The 26681-nt window shown below is 35.2% G+C and overlaps 1 protein-coding gene across 1 annotated transcript in view; it reads left to right on the top strand.

The window, feature by feature from the left end:
* The first annotated feature begins 610 nt into the window (after positions 1 to 610).
* The window catches only part of LOC129231020 (diacylglycerol lipase-alpha-like), a 175791-nt gene continuing 149720 nt past the window's right edge, over positions 611 to 26681 (top strand). The window contains exon 1 of the mRNA XM_054865266.1: positions 611 to 792. Coding sequence (XP_054721241.1) covers positions 611 to 792 — 182 coding nt within the window. The remainder of the gene's footprint in view (positions 793 to 26681) is intronic.

Raw genomic sequence — 26681 nt, 5'->3', positions numbered from 1 at the left:
CAAATTTTATATTTAATTTTTCTGCCGTGTCGGAATCAAATTGGTTAACATTTCAAAAGTTTCGACAGAGGAAAAAAACGAAACAGTTTCTATTAACTGAACATAAAACCTTCAATTTCTAACCAGACTATCAGGGCTCCTCTAATAAAACATCAAAATAAATAGCTGTTATCTACAGATGACGTGCAGGGAGTTGTCGAGTCCAAGAGACTCCTCCCAGTCAATTAAATCTGCGGCCCTGCACTTACAGGTACATTTTCATCAAAGTTGCATGGCCGCTAAATAGTCAGACAGCACGCTCGGGAAAAGATCGGGTAGTATGTAGTGCAGTTTTCTGAGTCAAACAGCAAGTAGATAATAAACCCTATAACAAAAAAAACAAAAACAAAAAAAAAACGACAAATCTAGACGGAGTTGTCAAAATGAAACGAAAGTTTATATACATGACGGCTGCACCAATAAAAGAAATTGATTACAAAATAAATGCAAAATGAACATTTATTAATGGAAAAATCCCAAATGAATAAAGGCCTTAGTATCCTGTTGAGCCATCTCTAGTGTGAATGTTCGAGGCGATGCAGTCGCGCATTTTGCATAGCAGTCTCGAACGATGTCCTACGTCATCCCGTACCACAACTACTGGAAACGCGCCACTAATTCTATCAACTCAAAGACTGTTCAATTCACCGTCTCAAGTGATCCCAGATATTCTCAATTTGTAACAAATCAAGGCTTTGTTCATTCCATAGAAGGTGATAATGTGGAAGAACAAGTCCCCGATACACTTGCTGTGTGAGTCCGAGCATTGTCCTACTGAAAATAGCTCCTGGGAGCCCCACAATGAGTGCCAACACTTGTGACTGAAGCATGACACTGACGCACCCTTATGCTGTCATGGTGCCGTGGGTCAATATTAGGGCAGGGGTAATGATGTTTCGTATATGATAGCACCCCATGGCATCACCTCAAATGTGGATGCTGTATGCCACCGAAAAGTAAAGGCTTTATTAGGGAATTCACGCGGTCGCATTCGGAGTAGTGTCGAGATCAACTTGATTGGACTGCAATCGAATGGATCCAGAACGTCTTTGGCGATAAATCCAGATCGAATGTGGACAATGATGACATTATTGTACGCTACAAAATACAACGTATACGAAATATGGCCACCCCTAATAGTGATCCACAGCATTATGACAGCATAAACTACGTTAGTGTCATAATTCAGTCATATGTGTTGGCACTCATAGCGGGGCTCCAATGAACCCAGTTTTTAACATGACAAGGTTCGGTCAGACACAGAAACGGTGTCAGAGGACTTCCTCTTCCACATTATCACCTTCTCTCATTTGCGCTATGCCCTGATTTGTCACAAATTGTCAATATCTGGGATCACATGAGACGGTAAATTGGACAGGACAGCCTACGAGTTTGATAGAATTAGAGGCGTGTTTACAGTAACTGTGGTACGCGATGACGTACGATATTGTACGAGATTTCTATGCCTCAATGCTCGACTCTATCGCTTCGTGCATTTACGCTAGAGGTGGCTTAACAGGGTACTTACGACTCCATTCATTTGGGATTTTTACAATAATAAATGATGATTCTGCTTTCATTTTGTAATCACTTTTTTATATTAGTGTTACCTTCATGTATGTAAAATTTCGTTTCGTTCTGACAACTCCTTCTTGGTGCGTCGATTTTATTTATTTATTTATTTTATTTTATTTTTATTTTTATTTTTATTTTTATTTTTATTTTTTAATAGAGTGTACAACAGCAGGTGGAAACAAACTGCAAGTGCTGTACTGCGATCTTGAGATATAGCTGAGGTTTATTATCTAAAGAGGGGTTGCATTATTACAGTCAGAGATGCTTGGGTTTTTGCTCATCATACGAGGGGTTGTATTATTACGGTCAGAGATAGCTTGAGTATTAGCTCTTACGCGGGTCTTCCTGAGGTCTGAGATATAGCTGGGGGTTTCTACTCTAAAGGCGCAAAAATAGCCTTTGACACTTTTAGAGGAGTGAAAATACTTTTGAAGGAGTTAAATATATAAAAAGAGTAAAAAATCATTTTAGTTATCGTTCCTTAAAGACTTTCTCTGACACCTTCTATTTCAGTTTTAGAAAGTGGAGGCGTGTGCTATTTTGGTTTTTTACTTTCAGAATGTTTGAAATTTTGAATTTGAAAAATAAAATAAACTTTCAAATGTAATTTCTCTAATTCCTATTGATTTTTCTCCCATTTTCCGCGGTGATATTTTTTTTTCAAAGAAAAAAAGCATAAAAATAAGTTTGACTAAATCTTGAGATTAATGTAAAATTTTCAATGCGTTAAACATATGCGTAGAGGAGAGCGATGTATTATCCGATCGTATTCCTATGTTTTATGTTCTCTCGGCAGCAGAAAAAAATAATTTATATCAACAATGGTGATTTTTTATTTATGTTTTGTTCATGCTTCGCTCTCTCTCTGTCTGTCTCTCTCTCTCTGTCTCCCTCTGTCTCTCTCTCTCTCTCTCTCTGTCTCTCTCTCTTTCTGTCTCTCTCTCTTACACACACACACATGATATAGATATTGACAGTTTGGCAGTTTTCATTTGCTTTTGCTGTATTCCTAAGTAGTAACTTATTTTGTGGAAAAATGCAAGTAATTAGGAAACATAAACCAAATCGGATATGAATTACATTATGAATTGCACACAAAAGTTTTAATGTTGCAACGAGCGAACCCGTTCGTGAAAAATGAAACCATGTAACCAATTTTGTCTAAAGTAGAAGTTTCAATACACTGTAAAAAAAATCCGAAACGTTATTGATTATTTCCGTGGAAAGTTTCGGGATTTCATGGTTTTTCATCTATTTCCCCGTAAAATCAAGTATCTTTGCAAAGAGGTTTCATGAATTGCTACAAGTTTCACGAATGCAGACTTTTCATTGTTCTGTGAAATATTTTAGCTACCGGTAGAAAGATTGAATGAGCGTTTTTAATAAGTATATCGGCTTTATTTCGGCTACGGCCCGTCCGGATTGAATATGCTCCCAATGAGAACGAATAAGTCTCCGGATAGCGGCAGTTTTTCAAGGCAGAGGCTTGGTTCTTACTTACAATTCTGCCTTAGCTTTGGCCATGGTTTCATTGATGCTTCTAGAGCATTTTTATAACTCATGAAAGTTCTAATCAATTGCATTATACCCACAGAATTTCCCTTGCAGGTTCCAGACTGGTTTGAACCGGGGAGATTTCCAAATTCTACAGAAAGATTCAAGGATAATTTCAGGAAGGTTGCTGACTTTTAGCAGGAAACGTTCCTAGTTTTTGCGAGATATGTTACTGGCAGAAATTGGGCTTATTAACTGCCCATTATTTTTCGGGAACGTTTCTGAATCGTTTTTACAGTGTAGGGTAGACCGGGGCACGTTTACGCAATGCCTTTTTTTCAAACGAATTATAACTGGATAGACAACAGTCATAACATATTGATGCTGCTCCCTAATAAATACCATCACGAGTTTTTGAGCGTCAGTCGAGCTACGGTCTAGCATGCAGAAAGAATAATCTATTTTCTACCAAGTTGAGTAAATTTTGTGTTGAACGTTTTGAAGCTTATTGTAAATAAAAAATACCTAGTTAAAAAAGAACAAATATGTAAAAATTAGCAGAATTTTATCCTTTTTTGAAAATTGCATTTGTATGAACTGAAATGTTATTATTTTTCTTGCACGTTAAAAATAAATCCAAACTTGGCGACGGGGCAAGTTTACGCGTTGATGTCGGAGCACCTTTACGCACGTTCTTTCTGTGTTTTACTTAAATGTTCCCCTAGCCCTTTCTCCACTGTCTCAAACCTTTTTAGTATTTTCCGGCTATTTAGTTTTGAAAATTACTATTTAATTTTTACTTAAGTTACACATTCGTGTCTTACAGCTTACAGTCCTATAGTGCTGTCTTCACGACCTTCCAGCTTTGACTTTATACACTATTCAGTCTCTGATAAATTTGCTGTATTTTAACGATGGTAAGACATTATGCTCAAAACACTAACAGAATCACGTTAGATGTCAAAAAAAAAAAGTATGCGTAAAAGTACCCCGTGTCCGGGGCAAGATTACGCAACCGACTTGTACTCAAAGAAAAAAAATTTTAACCGTTAAAAACACAAACTGAGCAACAACTGAATATATCAATTTTGACTTCATTAACTGCTTCATAAAACCGCAATGTCAAAATTTTCCTAAGCCAAAGCATAAAAATTAGAAAATTCATTGAAAAAATCCGCGTAAACGTGCCCCGGCCTACCCTACAATAAATGGCTCAAAATTGTATTTTAATTCTCGCCCTCCCCCCGCCCATTTTTTTTTAACTCAGACACACAAGCACGCAATTACAATATGCAATTCCGTGTTTAATCCCAGGCTGGATGTTGTGCACAGAAAATCGTGAACAAAGCAAAAAATTATTTTGTAGAAAGTATATTTGTGTATTATTTGCATTTAAATCTTATGCTTTAGTTTATGTATGGTTAATTGGTACTTTTACTAGGACGAGTGCTTTGGAAATTTTCAGCACGAATGCGGAAAAGAAAGTACATTTCTAAATAACTTTAGCTCCCTTTATTCAAGAAGAAAAGGAACAAACAGCGTATAAAATATTTTTTCTGATGAATATTTAAGTTCCATATCTTGTTCTATCTATACATAGAACGGCTGTGTAGTTCTATATTTGTCCGCAATACGATTTGAAAGAAAAAAAATAAAATTCTAGAGCTGTATTGAGTCTGAATCTTTCTTCGAAAAGAGAAGAGAAATGCTCTTAAAATCGTTGGAAAACGACGATAAAAATAGCTTACGTTATTGAAAATGTTTCACTTTTTATATACTACCATTTTTATGTCAGCACAAATTTTCCAAAAAAGGAATCATTTTCCCAATGCTGTTTTGATAAATTAATACTCACCAAAGTTGGTTACACATCAGTTAATTTTAAAGTAACGGTTTGATCTAGTTAAATATTAATGCCAATGAAAGTATCATCAACATCGTAGATGGCAATTTACATTTTTTGGTTTGCTCATCCCCCTCTTTTTTTTTCTGTTTGCATTACAATTATTGGGTAGTGAGAGATTTAAATCACATGGATGAGCAAGGAATAAGAAAAAGAATTTTTTTTAACTGAATTTTATTACATAACATTAACAACTGTCCCTTCCTTCATGGTGACATCATAAGTTTGTCTGATTTGAGCAATTTTTGCTAACTTTCAATCTTTTTTTTTACCACAACTTATAACTAGTTTTTAGGTCTATGAAAAACTTCTGATCTACCGAATAGTTAAGAGATAAAATGTGACTACATTTGATTTTAGCTAAGTTTCCCATGAATATTTGAAACCGGGTTTTTTAAAAAAGATTAAAACGTGAACTGAAGCTTAATGGCTTGTAAAGTACCAATAAAATGTAAAATAACCACCAATTAATTAAACAATCACTAAAAAATAAAAAAGTCAAAGTTGAGGAATATTTAATGAGAACATTAGTCGAATGACAACTAGGAAATATTTGTCTATTTACCCCTTCTCAATAACTTTTAAGAAATAAGACCACATCGAACAAAAAGCTCTTGATTCGAAGAAACCTTACCGAGACACTTCATTTCTACGCCCCCCCCCCCGTCTCCTTATTTTTTGTTTTTTGTTTGAACATTGATAACTTTTTTAAAAAAGCGTTACATTAGTGTCTGAGTTAAAAATTCAAAAATTACCTGCTAAAATAAGCAGCAATAACGTCAAGAAGACTAATTGTAGTTCTAAAATTAATTAAAAGTATTTGAGAAACGGAGTAGGGTAACGGCACCAGTTACAGAAAAGGGTCCAGTAACAAACACAGTCATAAGTTTGGAGTTAAATAATAAGAATTTTAGGCGGGTAAAACTGATGTTGCTGCAACTCATAAATACGGTGCAACCATCTAGAGTTATCAGAGAGAATTTTATGAGCCATTTGGTATTTACAAGGCAGTGGTGGAAGGTTATAAACAGATACCACGAGGTTAGCTGGTGTTTCACGGTCATTGGAATTAAATAAGGCTTTAGTACTAAAAATAAATAACTTTTGCACATTTTGAAGACAAAAGGGGAATTTTGTCCTTTCCTCATCGTATCTGTTACTGGGTATCATAAGACTTTTCGATGTCTGTTACAGAAGTCGGACCTTTTTTCGAAATTGAGCAAATAAAAAGAGAATTGACTAATTCAGAGGATCCAGAAACAGCCAAACGTTGGATGAGATGTAGTTGCATGAGAGAAAAATAGTTTATAAAGTCGAAATACATCAAAAGGCTCAGAAAGTTGAGTTAACCTGAGAGCGATGTCTTAAGCATATCTGTTACTGGTGCCGTTACTCAACTCCCACATTAACTTCACAGATTACGTTAACTGAAACTTTTACGAAAATCAGTTAATGCAAAGCATTTCACGCCATAATTTGGCAGTTAAAATATTTTTATTATTATATATAATTATTATTATTATTATTATAAAGGTGGAAATACAGCAGCTGGAGCTAAATTAATTCAGTTAAAATTTTTGCTACTCGAAATCACTGTTTTGAAAATTCATATAAATTTTAAAAACTTAGAGCAAAAATTTATTAAAAGAGCTAGGAATTCTGAGCAGTTAATTCTTTTCCTATTCTCATTAAGAATCATTACCTTTGAATTGAATTGAATTTGTTTCACTCAGGGGAATATTTTCACAAATAAAATAAAATAAATTAAACATTAGTATATTTTGCCCTGTCTAGTTGAAATTCCCTGATTGAGTAGATTGGAGTAAAGACTATCACAATAGCCTAAGAAAATTATTCTTTAAAGGAAATTATTCTTTCAAAATTTAATAACTCTCGAGGTAACTATCATAGATAAACTCATAATTCTTGAATTATCAAAGATTAGTGCAGTATAATAAATCAGTTTTATCACAATTGTCATAACTTTTGCTAAAGTAAGTTATTGCTCTTATATTAAGTGTAATAATGAACTAACTGCCCCGACAAAATGGTCATGTAAGAACAAAAGAGAAAAAATACATTTCTATTTATTTTCCCAGTTGTTTCTCATTTTCTAGAAATCAATACCGAATATTAACCTTTATTTTCAGCTGTGTAAAGCAACAAATCACTGCTAATAAAAGCTCAGACCTACATCTCGAAAAGTATACAGCTCTACGTTTTTCTTTATTTAGAGTGAATTACACGAATAAGAACGAATTGAAAGATGTGCGGAATACGAGAGTAGAGAAAAAAATCGATGTTTGGGGAAGAAAAACTTTCTTCTCGGATCGAATGGAGTTCATTAGATTGAAAAAGGGTTGAGTTTACGGTCAGGCAAATATAGATTCGTCATACGCGTCTCAATATTTTTGCTTTGGGAAAATAAATATTGTGTTTTTATGCGTAGGGGAGACAAAAAAATAAGGGGGTGTTTTTAAAAAGAAATATTTCTTCTCTTTTCATTCTTTTTACTTCCTTTTACATAGTAAAAGGAAGTATTGTATTCGCGAAAAAAATTTCACTCAAATGTTGGCCTAAATTTGCACTTTGCTCACACCCGAATGAATGTTGAGTTGTTTTTTCTGCCCGACCGCACGTGCATATCGTCGCCTCAGAGCAACTGTAGGATGCGGTAGGATCTTAGTGTTATTACTGGGATTAGACGTCTTAGTGTTGCTCTGAAGCGACGATATACACCTAAGAACTTATGCACCGATGTCCGAAACATCCATTTTGACGATCCCTGAGTTAATTACCACAAATTTGCTCATAACATCTGTATGTAGCAACGTAATGCAACTTTGAAACCATGTAAGTTTAAAACAAATTCGGCATACTTTTAAACAATAAATAAATTTTGATTTGATTCTTGTGAAGAAAACCCAATGAATTAAATATTGCGTTAGAAGCAGTAATAAGAAGTTTTACCAACATTTGAAATAATTAGTCTAAATAGAATACATGTTTCTTGAACCATTGGTAAGGCAAATAGTTTAGCAAAATGAGCAATAGAAAGAAAAATCACAGGTTTAACGCTCATTGAAACAGTTTGAGCTAACGTAACTATTGAAGTATTACCTCTTAATTCCTTACAGTGGGAATGTTTATTTATAGCTAATTAAATACTAATTGCAGTCTGATCATTTGTTTTATCACTTTCATCAACGCGTCACGATTTGATAAGAAAGAAAAAAACCCCGATAAATTACCATTTGGTAATGACAAGTTGAGTATTAGAACTTATATTCTAAACGCAACGACGGACTGAATTTACAACCTGTTTTCAAAAATTCTTCACTAAAATCAACATTAGAAGTGGTAAAATGAAGAAACGACTCTATTTGTCAGAAAAAGTTAAGGCACAAAACGTAAACATTTTCTTTTGAAGAAATAACGTTAGAAAGGGAATTTTTACTCAAAACAGCTAAATTGCCACTGTGTCAATACTTTATTTCAATTACTATTTTTTTGAACTTTAGAAAATCTATATTAAGTACGTAGTCGACTATTGGGTACATCAACCAAACAGTATAGATCCAGTGGTCAATCAGCCATAGCCGACTATTGGAAATGCATCCGAATTCAGTACCCAATGGTTGGCCACCCCTCTAAAAATAATTGCGTCTAAGATGGAGTTATTTTTTTAATTGAAACATTATGTTATACAATCCATTAAAACATAAGTAAAAGCAAATTTACAGTAGAACGAAAAAAAGAAGGGTACTTAACGTTTAAAGATGATGTGTCTTCTTAAAAAAAATAATAAACAGAGTCGCTAACTAGGATGATGGGCACACCATTTAAAATAAAATTACTCATTACTACTTAATGAAAAGTAATTACAACATCACTGTTATTGGATGATGATGGGGGGACAAGTAAAGGACTGTGGAATGCATTATATCCGATTTTGAGTTATACATATTCTATTTATAAACAATTTTATGTCCCTGGGGCCGACTTCTGGAGACTGGCCGACCACTGGAGCACTTACCCTATGTAGACACATGTAAAAAAACTTGGTTCATTTCACTTTGAAAACGTACACGAAATTATAAAATAAAATGAGGTGCAGCTTTTTTACAGATATTCCGAGTTACGCATGTAACACTACATTTAAAATTTTGTGATTTTTTTTTTTTAAAGTTATTCTACAATAATATAATGCGATTTAAATATTCCTAGATATTCTCTGTTATTACCTTAACGTAAATTAAGATATTTTAATCACTTCATCTATTTTATTTAATGCGTTAAATTTAATTACACATATATGTTGCATTACATTTATGAAAATGTCATTGAAATTGAGTGATTTCATAGAAACGTATTTTAATGCAATACAATATAATATACTAGAAAATCGCCCGTCGGGTGAAAATTGCTTCTACAATTGAACGAAGCAATTACCTGTTTGGTGATATTTTGATAGTTGAAATTTTAACACTAACTCCAGTGGATTAACACAAAACTCTAGTAGATAGCGCTCATTGTTGACCACTTTTTCGTTTCTTCCTTCCCCTGAAATGACGCAGTCTTACCAGAAAAACTCAAAAGTTACCGGATCCAGTTCAGTCTTGCCCCAATAAAGCCTTTCCCTGCATTTTAAACATTACCAAAACACAGTATCAAATTATCATGGCGTGGAGCGAGTTTCATTGTTGATGACGTCAGGAGCGTTTCTCGATCATTGGCTATTATATATATGAGGATGAAGGCAATGTGTGTATATATATATATATATATATAAATTCTTTTTGTTTTTTGTCGCTAAAGAGTTTTAAAAGTGGGAACAATCCTCTTCTAGCACCGAGGTCTTCAATTGTTAAAACTAATGCTAATGTTCCCTTTTATAACTACATTAACCAACGTAAAATAGGGGTACTTTATTGTACACATCTTAAAGTGTATTTGAAAAAACAATCTAGAAGTAGAGGGGGGAGGGAGAGGGTTTGAATGCTAATTAGTTTCAATAAGTAACAATACTAAAGCCACAAAACTGAACTTCACTGAAACCACTGAACTTGAAAATCTTAAATGAAACCATTTCAAAGCAGTTGAATTAACTCCACATCCTTTAAAAGGAAGAAAGTTCTTTGAAGGACATTATGAAACTCCTAAGGGAGCTTTTTCTTGAAATAGAACACAAGGAAAACAATTCAATAAAATAAAGTGAGCGTAAACTCAGTTTTCTGATTTCTTTTGTTTTATCCAAATAGACTTTTTTCTAATATGTTGTTTTTTATTATGCATTTATATACAAACAATCAATCGTTAATGATCTAAGGAATTAGGATTTGCCGTTGCTAATTTTTCCAATTCATTACTTAACGTATTAAACACAATGTTTGAGAAAAGTAATTTCCAAAAATCTTTAGTTCTCGCTACTAAGTAATCTTTATCTTTCGTTTAACTTGATTAACACCACAATCTACACTAAAATAAGTAATAACTCAAGTTGATTAACTACTGAAATCTTATTAAAAACAATTTATGGTTGAACTTCAATTAAGATACACTTCCAGTAGAACCACCCTCTAGCAAAGTAGGCTTTGGTAATAGTTTAAAGCCATAGCACTCATACATTACTTGAAATATTAGTATCCTTTTCATCAAATTCTTCTCAGAAACGAGAGGGGATTTCATTATTACGCGTAGCAGTAATTTCCCTTGTCCAGAATCTAGAATGCCTTCAAGATAATTAAAACAATACAGGAGACTTGCCTTAGGCAAGATTAAAATGTTCGACAATTCGATTCTCAATTAACTGACGATTTAGATGGATTTAATCTATCTCTTAGCCAATGTCGAAATCGGGGGTTCCCTTTTCAAAGGACAAGTATAATGTACAATAATTAAATCAAATTTGAAATTCGTCATCAGCAGGATTACTTATTCTTTCGCAACATCTGAACTAAAATATTTAAGGATTATTTAAAAATTTCTTAAGTATCGTACTGGATGTGAAAGCAGTTCCCTGAACTGGAAACGAATGAAGTACATCTAAGACATTAATAAGTTTGTAGGTTGTTTCCACAGTCAAGATCAATAATACATTATACAGATATGCTGATGTGTTGTAAAGATTTTTTTCGCATTTCGAGAAATCAAACTGGTTTTTTTTAAAGTATTTTTATTCATTTGAATTTACAAAGAAAATATAAACATGCAAGGGAAAAGTGATATTCAGATTAGTTGACACGTTTCGTAAAACCTTTATGGATGTAGCATTACTTTCTCTCTCTCTCTCTTTCTTTTTTAAAATGTTCTGCGAACCTTTTTGTGTGTGCATATTTTTTTTTACCATTTCTGTAAATGAACAATATTTACTGAAAAATTTGTGTGGATTATTTATGTGGACTAATGCTTTTGTATAGAATGTAACTTCAGCATCAAAGAGACTTTTATTGGAAGTAAACCATGTGCTATACACGTTTTTCCTAATCTCTCCTGTAGCAGATGTAATATGATTTAAGGAATTAACAAGGTTAAAGAGCACTACAAAAGCAAATCGCTAAAACCGGAAGAAAAAAATTGTCTTCTAAAATACCAAGTTAATCTTCAAATAAGTTATCACTTCTCCGAGTCATCGCAATATGATTTTGATTGGTTAAGTTCGTTGCTGTTTTGGCGATTTTCGATTGTCCTTTTCCGGATGAAGGCAAATTTCGTTTTGTAGAAAACAGAAGTGTTTCAGTCTCGTCTTTTGGGATCACTTTACTGCGGCAAATCCTTGAAAGCGCTACAAATTTTGGTAGCCAAAGTTAATGCTTGCTCACTTTTAAATAAAGTTTAACATCCATTGCGTTTAAATAATTTCAAGTTCTTGAGCGTTTCAAATTGAAAGAAAATATTCATCTGCTTCTTTTTTCATATTTACACAGCCAACGTAAAACGTTGGCGATAGTTGAAAACCAAGTTTAGCAGTAGGGTTGGTTGGGGTAAGTAGGTCACTGGGGTAAGTGTGTCACCCCAGGTAAGTGGGACACTGGGGTAAGTGTGTCACCCCACTAAAACTGAAATATGCATACGGCTTTTACATTTTTTACACTGATCATGTAGCATTATTTCACAGTGGTTGCTTTTGCACATATTAGGGGTTTGTGGAGCTTTTTGATAGGTCATAGAACTTATGTCAAAAAAACAATGCCGAAAAATATTTTTTGGGGAGTTGAAGCAACATTTTTCAAAAAAAAGTTTCTAGGTTAATTATTATTATTTTTTTTATTCTCATTAAACTTTCATGTATAGTATAACCTAAAGTCTATACTGCAATAGGAATTTTCGCATACAGTAGAATTAATATGTTTTTGAGGAAGGGTCCCACTTATCCCGTACATTTTCGCTATAAAGGGTAAGTGGGTCCTCTCACTGTGGGATAAGTGTGTTCCCCCATAACAGTGAGTTTTATAATCAAAAGCAACTCTGATGGAAAATTTCTATTAAGGAAATGCAATATAACCAAGAGGACCTAATAAGAATTCATAGTTCAGCTACAAAAACAGCTAAAGCTCTGGTGGCTATGTATTTGTGATACTTGCGTCAAAGAACACCATAAAGTATTATATAGCTCTAATGTTGGAAGTTGATGATGCAAAGGAAAAATATAATGCTGAATTTGCAAGAACAAATAGAAATAGCGTCGCTTTTTTTTGGCATGATGCAGATGATGTTGGAACTATTGCTAAGGATAAAGTGATAATAGTTCTCCCTTAGCCAACTTAAAATAAACACCGCCATTTAGTGTTTTCAATTTCGCTTTCATCTTATAATTTTGGCCAATTTGCTCAAATTGATCTTAATCAACTGTTTGACGATTATTCAACACACCTTTTATATGTAAATGTAAACTAGAAGCCAATAGGTTTTTAATAAATTTTACGGATGTAATTATTTTGTTTTTTAATTTTATTTTTCTGTCATACAGATTTAAATGACAGTAAATATCTCATAAATGGATACATTTACAAAACAAAATCATACTAAAAATGTACGTATTTTATCAAGTAAGGCCCTCTTACATATTTATAAGATTTGTTTGGTTTAAATTTAAATAAAAGGGGGGGGGGTGTACTCTTCTTATGGGGTAAGTGAGACACCCATCTAATTTATTTTTTAAGAATATTTTTTAATTGTTAAGAATATTGAAAACATTATTTTAGAAAGTAATGATGAGCTTAATGTCTAAGATATAATAAGCCGATAAGTTAAATTTTTTTTGTCTCAAAACTTTTGTATAAGGTTTAAAAATCAAAATGTTCTAAAAAGGAGTCCCACTTACCCCAACCTACTCTACCTTGCATTTTGGCAGTTTAGTACTTCTTTCGGTCATTAGCACCTTAATGTTCTTTCATGTAATATTCAAATTTTCAAGAATCACTTTTGACTAATAATAATACTTTTAACTCATGGAAGGAAGATGCTGTCTCACTGATATTTTAGAAGGTTATATTGTATTTTTTGGTATAAAACGGAAGAAACTCCTAAACTATTGTATATTTATCCAAAGTTAAAAAATAATACTGATTAAATATATTTAAAATGAATCTATTGGTCTGGTTTAAAGCTATTCTGCCAATTTTAAGGTAACTTTCACTTCCGTCAGAAATGGGATGAAAATTCTTTACTTAAATAAAAGCAGTGCAAGTTTAGGGCGGCAAAATAGAATTTCAAAGTGTTTAAAAGCTTCTGCTTTGCGCCACATTAAATGTTATAATGTAGGAAGAGCATTTTTAACAACTTCTGAAATGGTTTCCAAACGCTAACTTCATGATGATTAATTGATGCGATGAGTTGTGTACAATATTTGGCAACTTCTCTTTTTAATAGAAAAAAGAGTAGAAAACTTGATTCAGAATCGTGCCGGGAGATAAAACACTGCGTCTTCTAGTTTTTTCTTCTTTTTTTTTGGGAAATGTACAAAAAATAAATAAATAAATGAAATAAAATGTGGCGCAAAATTACTCGGCAACTCTCAAAAGAATAACTGTACTTCAACTCTTAATCTCACCAGTTGCTTTTATACGACTTTTTTTTGTCTTTAGTTCCCATTACAGTATTTGCTTCAAGTTATAATTATAAGATAGTAGCAAATGCTTCTTTTCTAATCAGAGTAAAGTAGTATGAAATCTTATCGATTAGAAAGTAAACTGTAATCTGATACAGCTTAATGTTGGACCTCGATACTTCAAGTCCCTTATCAGTTGACTTTCAATGCTTTTAGTTCGTTTCTTTTTTCCAATGGTCACAAATATTGACACTTTTCAACCAAAAAGCCCTTCAAAAGTTATTGCTATGAAGTAGGTTACATATATGCATATGCAGTGACGTTCCTAGTGCTAGTACCCACCCTTGTGGTAGTTTGGGAAGAACCCCGGTAAAATAATAATTGCCTTTAATGTTGAATGTAAAACTTATAAAAGTTTTCAATGGTAAAAAGGATATTTGGTGCAAAGAAAGTTTAAAATAATGTATGGTTAAGATATCGGGGGCGCCTCAGAGCAACAGTAAGATATCTTACTATTATTCCTGGGATTAGCTGTATTACTGTTGCTCTGAGGTGACGATATATTGAAGTGAAGATAAGTATTAACTTGAATCCGTAACGTATTTCTTAAATAAAATGGATTAAAACCACAGTATAATAACGGCAACATTAACAATGTATTTTACTTAATATTTTTCAATCAACTCATATTTCAGTCCATAGCATATTAAAAACTTTTTTAACGCATCTTATATTAAATTTGGACTAGACTAGACCAGTGATCTTCAGATTGACTACGCACCGTTCGAATTAGTTTTATCGTGGCGTCTCACCGCGCTCTAAAAAATGTTCCTTAAAATAATATTTAAAGTCAATAAATTGAGTGTTAGACCAAGAAAATTATTGCATTTTTTGTTTTAAATTTTTAACATAAATTTAATTTAATTGTTAACTTATGCTTCAGATGTTACACCTCTTTGCATTATATCGGGTGACTACAATGAGAATTCCCGAAACTTGGCTTCATTAATGTGATCTGCAATCGCATTTCATTATCATTTTTCTCAATATTTTAAAATTAATACACAGTTTGGTATTTTCCTACGCATATTACATATGGTATGCAACTCCTTATCTCACCCCTGTTTATTAATAAAGTTGAAGACGAGTTTTTCGTACTCTTTTAATGCTTTTTCTTCTATATTATTCTCATATTTGCAATTTTATACGTATTTGAAAAACTCTTTCCACTTTTTCTTTCTCCTGTTTTAAAATACTCTTCTGCGTTTCAAGTTTTTTTTTCCCCAGCTGACTTTTTAACTTTTTATACAAGCTTTACCATCATCTGAATAAAAAAAAACTGTGCTTTTACTTGGGATCATTTCGAAGAAACGACAACATAATTTATCAATTTCATTTTCATCGATTTTCGTTACTGATATTTTAATTTTGGTTATCAGCTACATTTTGAATTTTGATTTTCAATTCAATGATATTGTTTTATTTATCCTGATTTTTAGGTAGTATATCGACTAAACTACTTGTTTGGGGGGGGGGGGGTACTGTCGTTCGCGTGGAGTTAGTTTGGATAATCGTTCAAGTCGCTTTTACTGGAAATCAATGATAGTATTTTTTCTTCTTTTTTGAAAAGTAAAACTGTTAGGATAAACAAAAAAAAAAAAAAAAATCAAACGTTTCTTAGTTATATTTTTCCTTTTCTCAGTTTTTTCATGTTTGAGAACGTTCAGTTGCTTATCGTAAAATCGAAAAATGTTACTAAACATCTCGTAGGAATTTACCAACTGATTTTATATATATAAATATATATATATATATGTATATATATATATATATATATATATATATATATATATATATATATATATATATATATATATAGTGGTGTCGCTACGCGGGGAGGGGCGAGAGGGTGGCTTGCCCCGAGTGTCACCCGTCTGGGGGATGACACCCAAAGTGGCATTGCAAGTTTTAAAAAATATGAAGCAAAAATGTATTTTTAAGACTACAAATTTGAAAATTTCCGGGAGGGGGACCCCCCGGACCCCCTTTATTTCTACCCCACATCATGGAGTGAATACTATTCTCAGGATCAGGTTCATATTGTTAGTAATTAGACCTAGTAGCGACTCCCTTTTATACCAAAAACTGAACCCCATTATCTTTCCCTGTGTTTGAGATACGTTTGATATAATTTAGGGGCCATAAATTTCATACACCCCCTTACTTTTATGAACTTCCGACGTCCCTGCACAGATACGTCTAAGACAAGATACATAAATCGCGTTCATAGTTTTCATTTTCCTGTTATACATTATCCCACTTAAAATTTCGTTACAACACAAACATAGTTCTTTCTGAAAATTGTATAAATTTCATATTTACATAGAATATTATAACTTTTTTTTTATTGCATTTGTAGGGGGGGGGAGTGCACCGCAAATTACCGCCCCGGCTGTCATCCATGCTAAGTACGCCACTGATATGTACTGTTTTACAGTTCACGGTCCAAAATTTTAAAATAGTATTTTAACTGTTTATTGTTAACTTTCTTAAATGCGAACTTTCATGAACAGTACTTATTTACGTTTGATTTTTAAATAAATAACTTCATGATTTGTAACATTCGTGAGAAATGGAAGTCACTGAAAGAAATGTGATACGTTCCTAAAAAGAAAAACCCTAATGCCTACAAAGTATCACAAATAGATTTTGAACTATAGCTCATGTATTCAGCTTATTTCCGAAAGTAATATCTTATTCAGAAAATATTTCTTCAGCGACATTGTACTATTTTGATCTATCTACTAAGTTCAATAATATTCAATTGATCTTGCTGCTCACTGATTAAAGGTTGTAGAGGTGAGATTTGATACAGGAAGAACTTTCTCTGGGAAACAAATCAAGCATTTGATGCGAACTTCGATAATGAAACTCATCGGAAAAAGGGTTATCTGTCCATAAGAAAGAAAAAAAATGTAAGATTTTTCTGATATATATTTATATATATATATATATATATATATTGTAACGGATTCGGTGCGACTTCCACTTTCTTGAAATGAAGACACAGTTCTTGATAAAAACACAGGAAATTTATTTACACTATGTACAGGAAAGATCTTCAACAACTGCTAAATTATTCATCAGCAATTAAGCAATTATCACACAACACCGTAAACTCAACGTTTACACACGTATTTACTTCCAAATACGAAAACAACACAGCGAAATGCCTCGCTATAAACAGAGCAAAAATCTTCTCAGTTCGAAATATCAATCGAAACTAACTGTTTATCCATCGCTAACGGCTTTTATAAACATCCAAGAATTTTCCACAACATTCTTTCTGCTTCGAGAAATGCGTAGACCGTTATCAAATTTTATCAATGAAAATAAAAAGAATAGGGGGTTGTATACTTTAGCCATATGTTAAGGGGTTGTATATTCATTACGGGAAATTATTTACAGGTTACGTTACTACAATAATTACTATTTACAGGATTTGTAACATTGCCCCCTTCCTAAGGACTGCACGTCCCGGGCAGTACAATCCCCAGAAAGGGTGCCAAACTTCTATCACAAGTTCACAATTCCACACATTAAATAATAACTAACAGATACAGAAAACACAATAATAACAAGAAATATTACTAAACATTAAAAGCAAAAATTATCTACAACTTTTATGTTATCAACCATGGTTGTTTACGTAATACTCATGAACTATGGCCATAGTATGGGGCTAACCGATCATAATGTACAACCCTAGGTTTTGCATTAGGTGATTTTTGGATCCTCACTACGACGTCATTTAGTCGGTTAAGGACTTTGTAGGGTCCATCCCAATGCGACTGCAATTTGGGTGACAGACCTTTCCGTCGGATGGGATTCCATAACCAAACCTTGTCGCCTTCGTTGAATTCATGTCCAGTAGACCTTGTGTCGTATCTGGTCTTCATCTTCTCCGCCGCGATGTTGATTCGCTCTCGTGCGAAGTTATGAACGTCTTCCAACCGGGCCTGGAGATCCTGGATGTACTCCTCAGGCGATGCAGGCGCATCCGGAGGGCGACCGAAGACGAGATCACAAGGTAGCCGAAGCTCTCGTCCGAAGAGCATCTGAGATGGGGCAAATCCAGTAGTCTCGTGGACAGCACTGCGGTAGGCCAGCAGGAACAAAGGTAGCTTCTTGTCCCAATCCTGTTGATTTCTGGAAACCATAAGCGAGAGATTGTTCAGGATTGTGCGGTTAAATCTCTCCACCATGCCGTCCGATTGTGGGTGTAGTGGTGTTGTCCTAGTTTTCTCAATTCCGAAAATTTGACATAGGCCCTTAAACACAGCAGAGATGAAATTCCTCCCTTGATCGGAATGAATCTGCAAAGGTGTTCCGTATCTCGAGATCCAATGCTGGACTAGAGTCTCTGCTACGGTAGTAGCTTCTTGATCTGGAATGGAATATGCTTCCGGCCATTTGGTGAAGTAGTCGATGGAAACAAGAATGTATTTGTTCCCATCAGCAGTTCTTGGTAGAGGACCCAGGATGTCGATCCCAATTCGTTCGAAAGGAGCTCCAACGTTGTACAGATGTAGCCTCCCTCTGCTTCTTTTCTTCGGTCCTTTACGAGCAGCACAGGCGTCACAAGAATGGCACCACTTCTCCACGTCATCCTTCGCCTTGCTCCAGAAGAAGCGTTCCCGAACTTTATTGAGGGTTTTCAAGACACCAAAATGTCCTCCAGTCGCACTACTATGTATTTCTTTCAGAACATCTGAAATCCTTGATCGGGGAAGTAGTAACTGCCACCTAGATGTTTTGCCGTCGTCAGATTCCCATTTCCGGTGTAGCACGCCGTTCCGTAAATGGAGTGAGTTCCATAAAGCCCAGTATCTTTTTGTTGCAGGACTGAAGATGGAAACGTCCTGCCAGCTAGGGCGTCGACTGTCACTTTCCATGAACTCTAAAATTGGTTTTATGTCGGGGTCTTCAAGTTGATCTTTTCGAACTTGGTCATCACTCCATGGATCAGGTTCTGATGATGTTGGAGTCACTGTCACCTGATAGGCGGTAGGGCTAGTCGTTCCATACTGTTTCTCGATTCGGGAACAATAGTGGCAGTTCTCAGGACAGGGTCTCCTTGATAAAGCGTCAGCATTACCGTGAGATAACCCTTTCCGATGCTTGATCTCCATGTCATATTCCTGGAGCCGCTGTATCCATCTGGCTATCTGGCCTTCCGGATTTTTGAAGTTCAAAAGCCAAGTTAATGAGGCATGATCTGTCCGAAGCAGAAATTTTCGGCCGTAGAGGTAATGATGGAAGTGTTCTACAGCTTTCACTATGGCCAGTAACTCCTTTCTGGTGACGCAGTAATTTCGCTCCGACTTTGATAAGCATTTGCTCCAGTAAGCGAAGACATGTTCATTTCCGTTAATTTCTTGGGATAAAACAGCTCCGATGCCCTCGTTGCTCGCATCAGTGTCCAGGATGAAGGATTTTTCAGGCTGAGGATAGGCGAGGATAGGCGTTGATGTTAAAGCCTCCTTCAGTCGTAGAAATGCATCTTCGCATTCTTTGGACCATTCGAACGTTTGCTTGCTCTCCGTCAGCTTATGCAAAGGTCGTGCAATGTTGGAAAAACCCTTTACAAACTTCCTGTAGTAGGTGCAGAGCCCCAGGAAACTTCGCAGCTGATGGATGTTTTCGGGACGACTCCAACCCTTGACCGCAGATACCTTCTCTGGATTGGTTTGTACACCCTCAGAAGAGATGATGTGACCAAGGTAGTTCACTTCCCGGCGGAACAAATTACATTTGGACGGGTTTAACTTCAGATTGGCTTCCTTAAGCTTTTGCAGCACCTTCCTAAGATTTGCCAGATGTTCGTCGAAACTGCGTCCCACGATGATGATATCGTCTAAGTAGACCAGACAGGATTCGTAGGAAAGTCCTCTTAACACTGTCTCCATAAGACGCTCGAAAGTAGCTGGTGCATTGCAGAGGCCGAAGGGCATCACTTTAAACTGCAATAAGCCTTGTCCAGTTGTAAACGCTGTCTTCTCTCGGTCATCAGGGTGTATCTCAACCTGCCAGTAGCCGCTCTTCAAGTCCAGGGTCGAAAACCACTTGTGTCCGGAAAGAGTGTCCAAGGTGTCGTCTATCCGTGGAAGAGGGTAACTGTCTTTCTTGGTGATTTCATTCAGCCGTCGGTAATCGACACAAAATCTGGTGGAGCCATCTTTCTTTCGGACCAGGACGATGGGAGACGCCCAAGGACTGGATGAGGGTTCGATTACATCGTTCTCCTTCATCTCTTTCAGGAGGGTCTCAACCTCTTCCTTCTTAGCAAACGGTAGTCGTCTTGGATGCTGTTTAATAGGGGGGTGTTCTCCAGTGTAAATCCAATGCTGCGTTAAATTCGTACGGCCAACATCCTCCGATGTAGATGAAAACAGATGCTTGAAGTCATCCACCAATTGTTCCGCAGCAGTTCTTTGATCTTTCGATAACGGCGCACTCCCAATTAACTTCGATGTCAAGGACTCGGAAGACACAGTCTCGGGGAAATTGATTCTTCTAATGATGCAGTTTACTGGAGTACAAGTTGCCAACACTTCACCTTTTCGGATATTCCTTGGCCTTTCACTCACGTTGGCGACTCTCACAGGAATTACATCCTTAGAAAAGTCCACAAGCGTAGATGCTACCAGCACTCCTTTTAGGCTATTGCTTAGGTTAGGGTATTCAATGAGTCCAAATCGAAAACTATTGCTTTCTTCAAGGGAGCCAGGTATTAATGATTCTGACCTTGAGGGAATCGATAAATCTGTTTGGGCTATTATTTGATGAGCGGATTTTACCTCACTTTCTGCAGGGAAAACGGCTATGTCTTCTCTCATCGAGTGCAGCTCATTAGTCTTGAAGTCGAGAGTGAAGTCATATTTCTTCAAAAAGTCCAATCCGAGAATGAAGGGGTCCGTGATATTAGCGACGAATGCCGTATGATGGTAGGTGGCATTCCCAAACACTATTTCCAAGTCCACTTTACCGTCAATCTCGATTTTGTCACCTGTCACAGTCTGGAGACTTACGCGTGGCGATGTCCACAGCAGTTTCAATCCAAATTCACGAGCCACATCTGTCCTAATGATTGTCACATTGGCTCCAGTGTCGACAATCAGTCTGCAGGGGTTCCCATTTACATGTGCGCAAATGAAAAGTCCATCACTGCCACTACTAGAAGAGGAAATCTGCAGAGCTCTAGTGGTGGTGATTTCCTTCCCTCGCGTAGCTTGGCGAGCCGGACAACTCCTTCGCAGGTGTCCTTCACTACCGCATTTCCAGCACTTCTGCTCTTGTTTCTTTTGGGCTGTTATGCTGCTCAGATGTCTTGTCAAGTCACCGAGTTGTCTCTCAAGTTCAGCGAGATGGGACGACCTGGGGGCTTATTACCAGCTCTTCGGAAGGGAGTGAGATCGGGAAAAATAGGCGATTTCTCGACGCGTGCACTGTTGGCTTATTACGAGCTGTACGGAATCGGGAAAAAAGAACCCGTTTTCGGGTTTTTTACTCATTCGCTTCAGAGGTGGTGAGATCGTGGTGAGATACAGTGAGATGGAACTTTTTCAATATGGCGGACATGTTAGTGTTAGCACGATTTTTGTATTTTGCCATTGCAATCAATTAAAACGTTTTGCATCTAACTAGAGAGTCTTACATGTTGAACCCTTTAAAAAAGCAACTTTTTTTATACACAAAATGAATCACAGCGCTCTGAAAATAGTTTATAGAACTAACATTATTAACGTAACTAAACCAATGGATTCCACAGGTCGAACTACATATAATTTTGCTTTTTATGTTACCCTACTTTTCCGTAAAAGTAACTTAAAGATAAAAAAAGAAAGAAAGAAAAAGATTTAAAACATTTAGAACCCTTGAACTAAAACAACTGATTCCCGCAGCCAAACATCATCAACGTTATTCGAATATATATGTTCTCAGTTTTCAGCTTCAAGAAGACACAAAAACATAACAATAAAAATGGAAATAACTTTCTACATTTACTTAATATCAACTGACGTTAAAATTGAATGATTTAGTAAACTTAAACAGCTCATTTAATGCATACACAACTTGGATAGCTGGAGTAGCGTATGATTCAAAGGGTTTAACCTGTATTTGGGCATCAACCTTGTGTTCCTGTGTGGCGCGGTTGTTTAAGCACGCGCGTTGAACTACCATGATCGTGGGTTCGAATCCCACCGTTGGCATTTTTTCAAAAATTCGATTAATTTTTTTAAAAAATTTTTTTAGTATTAATGTGTTGACATTTTTTTTTCTTTTTCTTTTTATCAACAATCAGATCATAAAATATTTTCTTCCGAATTGAGAATTTTTTTTTTAATGCGATTTGTTCACAAATAGATAACCTTTGAAAATAATTATAAATTGTGCACTAAATTTTTTTTTAACCTAATGATTTTTAACTAGATGAGGAAAGATTGTTGGTGCAATTCGGTTCTGTGATTTTCTTCCTCATACGATATAAAAAACAAATGTGCTTGAATTACATAACGCCTAATAGATTTTGTTTTAAGAAAACTACTTCAACTATAGAAGGATGCTTCTCTCCTTACCGAATGGAAAACAAAGGAATAAATAACTTGAATTAGTCTTGATTCAGAGACAGTCAAATTGTATTTTTTGTAATCAAATTTGAAAAAGGATAGGAATACAAAAATAAAAAAACCTTTCGAGGCATAATAAAAATACGCACAAATGTTTTTGTTTATAAAATAAAAGTAATTAAAAACGCATAACATTTCTAAAGTAAATAAAATAACTTTAATTAGAATAAGGACAACAGCCATCGAAAAACAAATTAGAAAATGACGTTTGCAAAAGACAAAAATAATAGAAGTCTATTTACAGGAGAAATACTCACAAATGATAGATTTATCGTGTCAAAAAATTAAATAAATAAAACGAAGAAAAGAATTTATAAGCTACGAAAAGATTTATCGCCTGCAAAAAAAAAGTTAAATTAATGAATGGGGTCCCGAAATTCGCTATTTACGTCCAGCAACACGACAAACCGATGGTTGATTTTCGCAATGATATTAAATCACCGTGACTAGCTATCTGCCAATCACAAGGATAATAAATTGAAAACATTAAGCCCTAGCAAAGGGAAATCAGCAAGCAATCTTGATTTTTTAAAAAAAAATCAAACAGTGTATGCCAGAGGGGAAGGAAAATTCATCAAAATTACTGGCTATTCCATCAAGCAGAAACAGAATACGGAAACACACTGCAAAATATATTATATTTTAGTGTAGATATCAATGTGGTTTCGACATTTTTTTTAAAACTATTGTACGCTAAATTTAAAATGAAATGAATTAAAAGTCTTGTTCATTGAATTACAAAACAAAGTTGTAACTTTCACATGAAGTATATTAAATCATGAGAGATATTTTACTAAATAAATCCCTATACATTAATGCAACTTTATAAGCATAACCTAAGTTCATTTTTAATCATACTTGTATCTGGAAATGCAAGTTGAATAATACAGGAAGGTTATTTACTGAAGATCTGCGATGCGACTCTGAAAAAAATGCGATGCTTCCCCCCCTTTTTTTTTCTTTTTGTTTAATTTTTTGGCTTCGTAAAAAATTTTTCGGACATGGAGCTCACAGGAGTAAGCTCTACACTCTAGTTTTAGGTCGCAAAATAAGTGAAAAAATTGTAAAACAAACCCATTATACAAAAAATATGGGTTCTGATGATTGATTTTTGAAATATTTTAGGGGAAATACCACTGTGAGTCTCTTGACTTAGTCTAAATGGTCATACTTTGGAACCTTGCACCTCTCTAGACCTTCAGAAGAGTAACAATGGCTGCTTTTATGCTTCCTTTCCCTCCAAATAAAAATAATGGCTATTAAACTGTCGAAAACGGGAAAAAAAATGGGAAGGGGGGGGGGCACTATTTCTAAAAAAATGGGACATGTAGGGAGAAAACGGTGGTCACATTTGAATTTCGGGGCTCATTTTACATAAGAATCAGCGAGAATTAATGTCAGAAGCACTTTGAATTTTTTTTTTTTTTTTTTTTTTTTGTTTTGTTTAATTTGTGTAATTTGGATAATCTCTGATAGTTAGAACAAAGAAAGTTAGTGGCGAATTTAGTTTAATAGCAAAAGGTGTATGTATACATCTGTTTGAAAGAAAAAAATACCATGGATTGCATACACCTTCAAATATTGAGAATTTTAAATGCTTTTTGATAAAATATATCAATTAATACATTTTAAATTTTAAAAAATCAAATTTTCCATTTTAATTCAAAAATTTTTTTTTTCCCCACCGCCGCAAAATTTCCGGAAATTTTGTATCTCTAATTATTTTTGAAATTTCATTAGTTATAAAAAAAATGTTTAACATGTGATGAAAAAAAAAACAAAGCCACTATTAAAATTCACAAAATCCATATGAAACGAGAACGCATAGAAACACCATTTCAAATTTTCACGCTGCAATCTCTTATTGGTTCATCTTACACCACGCCTACAAAACGACGTCATATTTTTTTCCCGAACGGCAAGTCTTTCCCACTGTGAGTATGCTTCTCACTTGTAATTCGTAATACGCCTAACGACTTCGTTCGGAATGAGAAAGGTGAGATTTCTAGCTTCTCGAAGTCGAAGCCGAAGAGCTCGTAATAAGCCCCCTGGAATCAGACTCATCAGCTTCCTGAGTCCGGATTAGATGGCGATCCACACGGGTTGCTTCTTGGGCGGCCTCGTATCTCATCGCATACACAACAGCAGAATTCAGGTCTTTGACATCCGCCATCCGTAGAGCTTTCTGGATTTCCGGATCTCGAACCCCGTCGATGTAGTAGTTGAGTGCCAGGTTGTCTCGAACATCCGCAGGACAGTCGTAAAAAGCAAGATGAGACAGTCTCTCGATGTCCGCCGCAAGCTCTTGCAGGGTTTCCCCGGTTTTCTGGAAACGGGACTTCAACCGGAGTCGGCTGAAATCTTTCTGGCACTTCTCACCGAAGCGAAGCTCCAACGCAGATGTGAGGGCGGCGAAATCCAGGCGCTGGCTGTCCGGAAGGGTCTGGAGAATGTCCGCTGCGTCACCTCTCAGGGATGCTGCAAGATGACAGGCCTTGGTAGCAGAGTCCCATCCGTTCGCTTCCGCCACTATCATGAACTGAGTTTTGTAAACCTGCCACGAAGTTTTCGCATCAAATGTGGCAAGTTTAATGGACGGTCGAGCAACCGATGTGGGAGCGCCAAACTGTACAGAGCTGCTTTCCGCGGTCGCCAATCTCCTTTCCAGGTCTTTAAAGATGTCTTCTTTAAGTTGATGAAATTTTCTATCTTCTTCTTCCAGTTTATTTTCTACAGCATTGCATCGGCCTTCAACGGAACCTTATTTTTCTTCAAATTTCTCTTTGATTTTATTTTCCACTGCGATGAATCGGCCTTCAACTGCCTCAAACTTTTCTTCAATAGCATCAACTCGATGCTCTATCTCATTAAATTTATTTTCCATCACAGTCTTTACCGAAGTAAGATCGTTTTTAATTTCCTCTTGGTTAGAAACTAGGTCATTTTTCAGCACCGTTAAATCACTTTTCAATTGGTTTTGATTAGCCGCCATATCATTTTTTAATTGTTCTTGATTAGCTGCCATATCATTTTTTAATTGTTCTTGATTAGCTGCCATATCATTTTTTAATTGTTCTTGATTAGCTGCCATATCATTTTTTAATTGTTCTTGATTAGCTGTAAAACTTGCAGTCAAGTCACTTTTTAATTGTTCTTGATTAGCCGCCATATCACTCTTCACAGAGTTGATTGCATCAAGCAGTTGTTTTAATTGTTCATCCATTGCGCGAGTAATCACCATAAAAATAAAGTCCAAATTTAAAAAGTCTTTATGAAAAAATGTCCAAAGTCACACTTACTGCAAGAAAGTCCTGAAGTAGCCCCACGTTGGGTGCCAAATTGTAACGGATTCGGTGCGACTTCCACTTTCTTGAAATGAAGACACAGTTCTTGATAAAAACACAGGAAATTTATTTACACTATGTACAGGAAAGATCTTCAACAACTGCTAAATTATTCATCAGCAATTAAGCAATTATCACACAACACCGTAAACTCAACGTTTACACACGTATTTACTTCCAAATACGAAAACAACACAGCGAAATGCCTCGCTATAAACAGAGCAAAAATCTTCTCAGTTCGAAATATCAATCGAAACTAACTGTTTATCCATCGCTAACGGCTTTTATAAACATCCAAGAATTTTCCACAACATTCTTTCTGCTTCGAGAAATGCGTAGACCGTTATCAAATTTTATCAATGAAAATAAAAAGAATAGGGGGTTGTATACTTTAGCCATATGTTAAGGGGTTGTATATTCATTACGGGAAATTATTTACAGGTTACGTTACTACAATAATTACTATTTACAGGATTTGTAACAATATATATATATATATATATATATATATATATATATATATATATATAGGGATCTTTCCCACAGGAGGAGAAATTTTTATTGGTTATTGTGTATGAATACTCTTA

This window comes from Uloborus diversus, chromosome 10 (genome assembly GCF_026930045.1).
Source record: "Uloborus diversus isolate 005 chromosome 10, Udiv.v.3.1, whole genome shotgun sequence".
NCBI classification, from domain to species: domain Eukaryota; kingdom Metazoa; phylum Arthropoda; class Arachnida; order Araneae; family Uloboridae; genus Uloborus; species Uloborus diversus.
Note: the sequence above shows the minus strand (reverse complement) of the source record. Positions and strands in the feature narration are given on the sequence as shown.